Source organism: Gadus macrocephalus, chromosome 7 (assembly GCF_031168955.1).
Source record: "Gadus macrocephalus chromosome 7, ASM3116895v1".
NCBI classification, from domain to species: Eukaryota; Metazoa; Chordata; class Actinopteri; order Gadiformes; family Gadidae; genus Gadus; species Gadus macrocephalus.
Window position 1 is genome coordinate 26136861 of NC_082388.1, and position 10147 is coordinate 26147007.

The 10147-nt window shown below is 43.8% G+C and overlaps 2 protein-coding genes across 2 annotated transcripts; both read left to right on the forward strand.

Annotated features, from left to right (window-relative positions):
• The first annotated feature begins 3526 nt into the window (after positions 1 to 3526).
• LOC132462113 (E3 ubiquitin/ISG15 ligase TRIM25-like) lies at positions 3527 to 6538 on the forward strand. The gene is made up of 2 exons (XM_060057720.1): positions 3527 to 3672; positions 3775 to 6538. The coding sequence occupies exon 2, from the start codon at positions 3776 to 3778 to the stop codon at positions 4916 to 4918; it is 1143 nt and encodes a 380-aa protein (XP_059913703.1). The 5' UTR covers positions 3527 to 3672; position 3775; the 3' UTR covers positions 4919 to 6538.
• A 1356-nt stretch (positions 6539 to 7894) lies between these two features.
• LOC132462108 (E3 ubiquitin/ISG15 ligase TRIM25-like) lies at positions 7895 to 10147 on the forward strand. The gene is made up of 2 exons (XM_060057713.1): positions 7895 to 8051; positions 8166 to 10147. Exon 2 carries the CDS (start codon positions 8167 to 8169, stop codon positions 9754 to 9756), a length of 1590 nt encoding a protein of 529 aa, XP_059913696.1. The 5' UTR covers positions 7895 to 8051; position 8166; the 3' UTR covers positions 9757 to 10147.

Below are 10147 nucleotides of genomic sequence, written 5' to 3' on the forward strand. Positions count from 1 at the left end.
TTTTATCCCCACGTCGCCCGGAAGTGATGATTCTGTCGACCAATCAACGGAGGGGGTGTGTAGCTGAAAGGGTCCCGGGACCCTTTCAGGCGTCGCGTCTCGTTTTCAGTACCCCAACGGTGGAGTACTGAAAACTAGGCCAAAACGGGTACAGCTAAGTCCGGATCACGCCCACTTTTGGCGGTGGAAACGCAACCCGTACCGCACCTTTGCGAACCGATCCGTTCCGCACCCTGCAGTGGAAACGCGGCATTATAGCACGGTATGATGTTACTCTGGCAGAGCATCTTAGAAAGGTTGCCTCTAAAAAAAAAACAGGATATCTGTCCTGTTGCACTGAAAATTAATTTTTGATTCAATATCAGAGTGTGTTTTAGGTCAAATTTGTTCCCAGATCAAAGAGGGGGGGCGCCTGCTATGTGTCTGCATACCCCCCAGAAAGTAGGCAGTTGCGCCCCTGCATGGACCCAGTGGCGCAAAAAGTGGGTATGCACTATATGCGGCGCATAGGGGCGCCGCACCAGAGGGGGCGCCAAAGCGATGGAATATCGCGATGATCAATAACAGAGGGACGTCACTGATAAGGCGCCCCCCCCCGCTCGCAATTTTTTTTTTTGCAGGGTGGTAGCAGAGCCCGTCTACGAAGAGCCTGGGCACTCCCTATACGCCCCATTGTACCGATTTTGGTTGTAGTTCCATGAGACATCCACTGGGGGTGATCGCGGGCGAGTCCAGATTGAATGGGAGTCTATGGGGCTAAACGGCTAATTATGCCTCTTTCACCTGCTTGTCGTTGAAATATCGCAAATTTTATTGTAGATTCCGCAAGTTCAATATAGATTATGGTTCAAAAGTCAAATGAGTGAGTACTTATGTCCTTTCGATTTCTTACAATTTGGGCCGTTGTTGGCCATACACGCTAGCATTCTGCTAATGAATGCTGATTGGTCAGGGACGGACTTGCGACTGATTACGACCAGAGACCCCTCTTGACGGCATCTGAAGCTGAAGAGCATTCAGAAACGTGTTAACTCAATTTTTGCGTACTGTATTTATATTTTCCTGCAGGCCCTTTTATTTTTTAGATAGGCTAGTATGTATGGTGAAAGTGCATGGGCATAAATGGAATTTCTTCCATTTCTTGTGTTCAATGTTCAATGTGTTATATACATGGTAGGTACGGTATGACCACCTTAAATAATACAGTCAATATCCCGCTCAATATCATTTAATCTGTCATTGTCTATTTTTCGAAAATAAAGATAGTTTAAAAAAGAAATACCTCGTAAATGTGCAATGATAAACTGCACTTACAGTGGAAACGGATTGTCCGTCTTTTCGTTTCCCAAGGACAGAAAAAGGTAACGTTCTTGCTTGCTCCTGTATGAATGGTCCTAGGCTGAGGCTTCACCTGGTAAGGAAAGTTGCGCTGGAGCCCGGGTAATATCGCACATGGCTTATTCAAGTTGCGCGCTAGACATTCTCTAAAGTGTCGAGACTCAAGCACTTAACTTACCTTAACCGATTGTTCCATACAAATGGTTAGTTAACGATTTAACAACTTCAACATCTGCTATTACAGTCGTTATTTTTTTGTAGGACTTGGGCTAATGACCTTGCACAGAGGGAAAACCAACTACACCACTTGTCATTGATTTCTATGCATTCACTGATCTTTACAGATGGGTTTGTTGTAAGCCATTGAATATAATTGCTCTGCCATGCAACTGCCATGCAACACATTATAAGCTACACATGTTTGTTAAATGAGAAATATGGTCTGGGTCACATTGAAACAGTAACAGTTGTATAACAGTAATTATACAAACATTATACCAACATTGCAACAGGCAAGTTTATTCAAACATCACACTAACAACTCAAGAACACAATAAGAACAGTAACTAATAAAAAAAAAAGAGAAATTATTTAACAACACTGAACATACTGAACAGAGGCAGGGGAAAAGGACATAGGAAGAAGACTTGTCCGTTGTCACAGCATCAAGGTCCGACTGTAGAGATCAAGAAAGGAAGAGGCATGAGGAGAACAACAGAACACTGCTCTCTAGCAGATTGTTTACTGATGTAAACTAAATTGATGCAGTCTTAAAATTATGATTCTAATCCAGGTTTCTATTTTAGGAGAAAGAAATGGCTCATAATCGTTACAAAAAAAAAAAGCTTTATCATCGGCACTAGTGAGGATTAGAAAAAACACTCTCTGTAAGAAGCACAACTTTGGAAGAAGATTAATGTCTCGCGGAGTCGTTTTACTCCGGCTCTCTTTTAACTCCAGGAAGAAGAGGCGACGAACATCAACGCATTTGACGTTACCTACACAGAGCATGAATGTGCCCAAAGCATTGACCTAATGGTCCAAAGTCGTGAAAGTTGAAACGTCAATAAACTGCGTGTCCGCGGGGGCGGAGCCAGGGGTTAGGGGCGGAGACAGATGTTATGGGGAGGAGAGGAGAGGACGTCATGTTTCGGAAACGAAACCTAGGTTTTAATGGCATCCTATGGGCTTTAAGGTGGATTGAAGAAACCAGACCTAGGGAGGTTATCATCTGTTCTGACTCTGCAGCTGCTCTGGAAGCCTTAAAAGGGGGGAAATCTAAGGCTCGACTTGATATTGTTACTGACATTCTAACTGTGTTTTTTAGAATTGGGTTTATGTAGTAACTCATGGGAGGCTTCTTATTGCACAATTAAGGAGCTTTATTTCGTTCCTGACGAACACAGTGTGCAGCATACGTAACATGGTAAACAAGGGCACATGGCTGACTGAACTTGTTCTGTGCTTCACTCATAGGTTAACTGAACCGTAACAACAAAGGGTTGCTGCCACCTAGTGGACCAGCGGATTAACATCTTTTAAATACTTTGCCCAGTTATAACAGTTTAGATCTAACATATCCTTTTGCTGGGTTCCGGGACACGCTGGGGTTGGGGGGAATGAGCAGGTGGATCAGATTGCAAAACAAAGTTTGAGTAGAGAGGTAGATGTTCATATATCCTGGGGGGGAGTGGAACTGAGAGAAATAATTAAAGAAGGCTTAACGAAGGAATGGCAGAGAGGGTGGGAAAAAGAAAGCAGGGGTAGACACTATTTCTCTTTACAATCTCAAATAAAAAAAATGTGTACCTGCACTTTTCAGTCCCGTAGGGACTCAGTTAAACTGTGTAGATTGAGGCTGGGTCACTGTGGGCTAAATCATTTTTTATTTATTGTAGGAAAACATGTTTCTGGTTTATGTGTATGTGGGAGTTCTGAGACAGGAAAACACGTTTTTCTGGAGTGTAGAAAATATAGGGCAGAAAGACATGCACTATTTGGTAGACTGTTGGTCTTGGGACTTGGAGGTCAGGCTTTTTCAGTTTTTTCCTTGTTTGGGCACTGTGATAATAACCATAAACTGATCTCTAGGGCAGTTCTGCAGTTCCTAAATAGAACAGGACTATATGTAAAAAAGTAGTTAATCATCGGACCTGTGGAGGGCAGTAATACGCTGGACAGCGTCCAAACTGCCGGAAACTGAAGAAGAAGAAGAAGACGAAACCTAAGGTTCATAGAACCAAAGCAACCCGACGTGGAAGTAGTTCTCTCGTTCAGTAGAAAAATAACACGCATTTTGGAGCAAATAGTCTGACAGACAGAAACCACAACTAGGTGAGTAAAAAAGCACAACTTTGGAAGAAGATTAAACCTCTCTTTCTGTATTAGAAAAATGATGGTATTGCTCATTACATAAACCTTGTCGTCTGTGTCTAGGATGGCCTCTGCTAACACTTCCTGGTCTGAAGAGAACCTTTCATGTACCATCTGTCTGGATGTGTTCAACAGTCCAGTTTCTACACCATGTGGACACAACTTCTGCAGAACCTGTATTAATCATTTCTGGGACGAAAAACTTGAGTACAAATGTCCCCTCTGCAACGAGCTTTTCCACACGAGACCTGATCTACGGGTCAATACCCTCTTATCAGAGGTGGTTGATCGGTTTGGAATGTCCGTACGAGTAAAAGAGGAGCCTTGTGTTGAACCAGGAGAAGTTCCCTGTGACGTCTGTACTGGGACCCAGCAGAAGGCTGTGAAGTCCTGCCTAGTGTGTCTTATCTCTTACTGCCAAACCCACCTGGAGCCACATCAGAGAGTCACAGTCCTGAAGAAACATCCGCTGGTCGAGCCTATGGACCATCTGGAAGACAGGATGTGCGAAAAACACGACAGAATCCTGGAGCTCTTCTGCAAGAAGGAACAGGTGTGTGTGTGTCTGTTGTGCACAGTGACGGACCACAAGTCACATCCTGTTGTCCCTCTGAAGGAGGAATATGAAGTGAAGACGGCCCAGCTGGGGAAGATAGAGGCTGAAGTCCCACAGAGGATCCAGGAGAGAAAACTAAAGATTAAGGAGATGAAAGACACAGTGGAACTGAGCAAGAAAGACGCAGACAAAGAGATAGCTGATGCTAGGCAGGCTCTCACTGCTCTGATAGGCTGTGTTGAAAAATGCCTGGATGATTTCAACCAAATGGTTAAAGAGAGGCTGAAATCCACAGAGAAACAAGCTGAAGACCTCATCAAAGAGCTGGAGCAGGAAGTAGTAGATCTGACCAAGAGAATGTCAACGGTGAAGCAGCTCTTACACACTGAAGACCACCTCCACTTCCTCAAGGCCTTCAGATCCCTGAAGGATCCTCCCCGCAACAGAATCTGGTCGACGGTTGCGGTCCGTCCTCCGTCTTACAAAGGGGCCTTAGGGAGGTCCCTGCAACAGCTGGAGGAGACGCTGAACGTCGAGATGAAGAAGCTGCGTTCTGGTGATGAACCGAAGAGGGTCCAGAAGCATAAAGTTGATGTGGCTACGGAATCTCGTACATTTCATCCCCGTTTCGTCATGAGTGACTGGAGTTGAAAAAGGATACAGGATGGAGGCATTTGGAATAATTTCAATCGCCAATGTTCGGGATTTAGACAGCATTTATCTGTTCTTGCAAGGCAGTGCTTCACCTTCAACGGGAGATCTTACTTTGAGGTCCAGGTTAAAGGCAATACTAAATGGAATTTAGGAGTGACCACGATCCCCGGGTCAATATCAGATCACGTCACATTCATTCCTAGCCATGGTTACTGGATTCTTACCTACAACAAGGATGGGTTGGTATTAGTGATGACCCTGCTGTCCGTCTCCCTCTGAAAGCTAAGCTCCAGAAGGTGGGGGTGTTTGTTGATTATGATGAGGGTCTGGTCTCCTTCTATGAAGTGGAAGCCAGGGTTCATATCTACACTGCTACTGGCTGCACCTTAAGTAAGCCTCTCTATCCAATCCTCGGTCTAGGGAATATTAGCGAAGGCATATCATCTGCATGTTTGATCATCACACCTGTCAATCAAACAAACTAGGACCTTTGATTATAAAACGAACAAACCACCAAAACAACTAATGTTGTTTCATGACTTAGAATCTCTACCATGTGAGATCCGAGAGAACATAACCCTGACATTAAAAAAATACCCTCTTTGTAAAGAATAACATTACATTATATTCATCATAAAGGTCGTAAAGGTTTATTGTTGTACAATTGTTTATGGGTGCAGTTATGTAGAACTAGTTTCGGGGTTAATGTGTGAATCATAATAATCTTATCATTACTATTTGTTTATATTTAGCACTCATGAATGACGGCACAATATAAAAAAACGCATTTCTGATTTCAATAAAAATGGGATAACAGCTGATGAGTCGATTACTTTTAATGTCCAATATAAAGTACAACAACCCAACATTTGTAACAAACTTACACAAAGGTCACAGTGACAACATGTTTGTTTAAAGATGCTCAAATGTTGGTTTGGTTCCAGTGTGTCCGCCTGACCTGAGCTGTTCTGGCCGGTCCACGGTTGCATGGTGAATCTATGTTTTCTATGAAGTGTGACTTTTAATGCGACGTCAACACAAGCGAGCAATACACTGCCACACCTGACCACGGTTTCTGCTCGGACACAAATCCGATTTCTCCGGCCACTTCTGCCCTTGGAGCGCAGAAACCCTGAAGATATTGTACATAAAAATGTAAAAGGTCCAGAGTAAATACTCTTATCTTTTATGTTAAAAAATATATAAATATAAATATGTTACAAGATTTTAAAACGTAGGTGATTTTGTAACATGATGAGGTGTCTTACTAGCGAACATTCACGTTGTGTTGCAGTCACTCGAATGGCTCGTTGGTTATTTTCTATATTCACCATCAAAATAAGCTTTAAAATACTGTTGAAATTGTTTTGAGATAATGAATAAATGTTTTTACATTCCAAAATATAATTAGATACAAATTATACAGTGTTCCGTTCAATTATTCACGTGTTGTGAATTTCAGTTTAAATAAATACTTTCAAGCGTACATGTTTACGATCCAGAGTCCTTGACGATTAACTCAATGAAGTGATGTGATGTCAGGTCAGCACTGAGGGACACTTACCTGCTGCAATAACTCTTTCTACTTTAAAAGTATTTTAACAACAGAACCAAACATGTTTAGTTAAAAAACGTTTTAATGTTAAATCAACACGTTAACCTCCTAATGACCAACGAGAGCCCGGTGCCGGGGGTCCCCGGGCGGGTGGTTCCCTAGGCAACGGTCCCCTAGGTGACCCGGTACACCTTGCTGAGCAGCGCCTCCACCCGGTCGCCCCCCAGGTTGCAGAGGTCCAGGACGCACAGCAGGTGGGCCCCCTCCAGCTCCCCGGCCGTCTGGAGGACCTCCTCTGGAAGACACGGCGGAGAGATGGGATCAAATGTAAGGTCGGATAACATGACCTGATTTTAGTTCGGAATCCCTCTTTTGCTTTGATTGACCCATTTCTCTCACCCCACGACTCTCACTCTCTCTCTATCCCTTTTTCAACTTTCTCTGTCCTTTCGTTAGTAACACACATACACAGAGAGAGAGAGAGAGAGAGAGAGAGAGAGAGAGAGAGAGAGAGAGAGAGAGAGAGAGAGAGAGAGAGAGAGAGAGAGAGAGAGAGAGAGAGAGAGAGAGAGAGAGAGAGAGAGAGAGAGAGAGAGAGAGAGAGAGAGAGAGAGAGAGAGAGTCACTTCACTGAAGCCATACCCCTCTTTCGCTCGCTCACTGAGCGAGAGAAAGAGAGAGAGCGAGAAAGAAAGAGAGAGCGAGTGAGAGAGAAAGGGAGAGAGAGAGTGGAGCAGACTGCAAACAGCATCAAACGCACACTTTATATACACACTATATATATATATATATGCAATCCTTATGCTCATATATATATAATAATTATATTTATAGTACAGACAGATAAGTTTACAATTTCTTTTTTTAATGTTTTTTATCATCATGTTTTTTCTTTTCACAATGACAGGTGAGGCTCTGCCTCCCCTGACCGCACGTCCCTGGCACACACGCCTTCAACCAGGAGGGCTACTGACCTAACAGCCATTACTCTCTATTCAGACTGACTGCTGTCTGCTGCTCTCATAGCTCTGCTGCTCGTGTGTGCACTGTGCGCATGCCCGCCGGGGTGATTTCCAATAGCAGCGTAGCGCCAATTAACAGCTCTTTGCTCTTTGCTCTCTTTGTTGAAAATCGAATCGGTGGTGGATAAAGTATTGAGAAAGCCCCGGAAACCCGGGTCGATGAGTAGCAAATCACCACTAAATCGGATCCCCACATGTCTCGCGGAGTCGTTTTACTCCGGCTCTCTTTTAACTCCAGGAAGAAGAGGCGACGAACATCAACGCATTTGACGTTACCTACACAGAGCATGAATGCGCCCAAAGCATTGACCTCCTAATGGTCCAAAGTCGTGAAAGTTGAAACGTCAATAAACTGCGTGTCCGTGGGGGCGGAGCCAGGGGTTAGGGGCGGGGCCAGATGTTAGGGGAGAAGAGGAGAGGACGTCATGTTTAGGAAACGAAACCTAAGGTTCATAGAACCAAAGCGACCCGACGTGGTAGTAGTTCTCTCGTTCAGTAGAAAAATAACACGCATTTTGGAGCAAATAGTCTGACAGACAGAAACCACAACTAGGTGAGTAAAAAAGCACAACTTTGGAGGAAGATTAAAGCTCTCTTTCTGTTATGATCATGGAATTAGAAAAATAATGGTATTGCTCATTACATAAACCTTGTCGTCTGTGTCTAGGATGGCCTCTGCTAACACTTCCTGGTCTGAAGAGAACCTTTCATGTACCATCTGTCTGGAAGTGTTCAACAGTCCAGTTACCACACCATGTGGACACAACTTCTGCAATACCTGTATTCATAATTTCTGGGACGAAAAACTTGAGTATAAATGTCCCCTCTGCAACGAGCTTTTCCACACTCGACCTGATCTACGGGTCAATATCCTCTTATCAGAGGTGGTTGATCGGTTTGGAATTTCCGTACGAGTAAAAGAGGAGCCTTGTGTTGAACCAGGAGAAGTTCCCTGTGACGTCTGTACTGGGACCCAGCTGAAGGCTGTGAAGTCCTGCCTAGTGTGTCTTATCTCTTACTGCCAAACCCACCTGGAGCCACATCAGAGAGTCACAGTCCTGAAGAAACATCCGCTGGTCGAGCCTATTGACCGTCTGGAAGACAGGATGTGCGAAAAACACGACAGAATCCTGGAGCTCTTCTGCAAGACTGAACAGGTGTGTGTGTGTCTGTTGTGCACAGTGACGGATCACAAGTCCCATCCTGTTGTCCCTCTGAAGGAGGAATATGAAGAGAAGACGGCCCAGCTGGGGAAGATAGAGGCTGAAGTCCCACTGAGGATCCAGGAGAGAAAACTAAAGATTAAGGAGATCAAAGACACAGTAGAATTGAGCAAGAAAGGTGCACACAAAGAGATAGCTGATGCTAGGCAGGCTCTCACTGCTTTGATGGGCTGTGTTGAAAAGTGCCTGAATGATTTCAACCAAATGGTTAAAGAGAGGCTGAAATCCACAGAGAAACAAGCTGAAGACCTCATCAAAGGGCTGGAGCAGGAAGTAGTAGATCTGACCAAGAGAATGTCAACGGTGAAGCAGCTCTTACACACTGAAGACCACCTCCACTTCCTCAAGGCCTTCAGATCCTTGAAGGATCCTCCACCCACCAGGAACTGGACGACGGTGAAGGCCCGTCCTCCATCTTACGAAGGAGCCTTAGGGAAGTCCCTGGATCAGCTGGAGGAGACACTGGACATGGAGATGAAGAAGCTGCATTCTGGTGATGAACTGAAGAAGGTCCAGCAGTATAAAGTTGATGTGGCTATTGAACCTCTTCCATTATCTGCTCCCCGTTTCGTCATGCCTGTGGTAGGCAAAAAGGTAAAAGGTGGAGGCCAATGGAATCATTCTTACTATAATTATAAACAATCTTCAGAAATTAGAGAGGATAGAAATGATTTATCTGTTCTGGCAAGGCAGGGCTTCACCTCAGGGAGATCCTACTTTGAGGTTGAGGTTAAAGGCAATACTAAATGGAATTTAGGAGTGACCACGATCTCCGGGTCAATATCAGATCAGATCACATTCAAACCTAGCCATGGTTACTGGATTCTTACCTGCAACAAGGATGGGTTGGTATTTAGTGATGACCCTGCTGTCCGTCTCCCTCTGAAAGCTGAGCTCCAGAAGGTGGGGGTGTTTGTTGATTATGATAAGGGTTGGGTCTCCTTCTATGATGTGGGAGCCAGGGTTCATATCTACTCCGCTACTGGCTGCACCTTTAGTAAGCCTCTCTTTCCAATCCTCTGTAGGGAATATTAGCGAAGGCTTATCATCTGCATGTTTGATCATCTCACCTGTCAATCAAATAGACTAGGAACTTTGTTTGATTATAAAACGAACAAACCACCAAAACAACTAATGTTGTTTCATGACTTAGAATCTCTACCAAGTGAGATCCAAGAGAACATAACCCTGACATTAAAAAAATAACCTCTTTGTAAAGGATAACATTACATTATATTCAAAGGTCGTAAAGGTTTATTGTTGTACAATTGTTTATGGGTGCAGTTATGTAGAACTAGTTTTGGGGATTAATGTGTGAATCATAATAATCTTATCATTACTATTTGTTTATATTTAGGACTCTTGAATGACGGCACAATATAACGTAAAAAACACATTTCTGATTTCAATAAAAATGGAAAAACAA

Coding starts and splice junctions, on each gene's coding strand:
- LOC132462108 (XM_060057713.1), top strand. CDS start 8,167: ATGGCCTCTGCTAACACTTCCTGGTCTGAAGAGAACCTTTCATGTACC.
- LOC132462113 (XM_060057720.1), top strand. CDS start 3,776: ATGGCCTCTGCTAACACTTCCTGGTCTGAAGAGAACCTTTCATGTACC.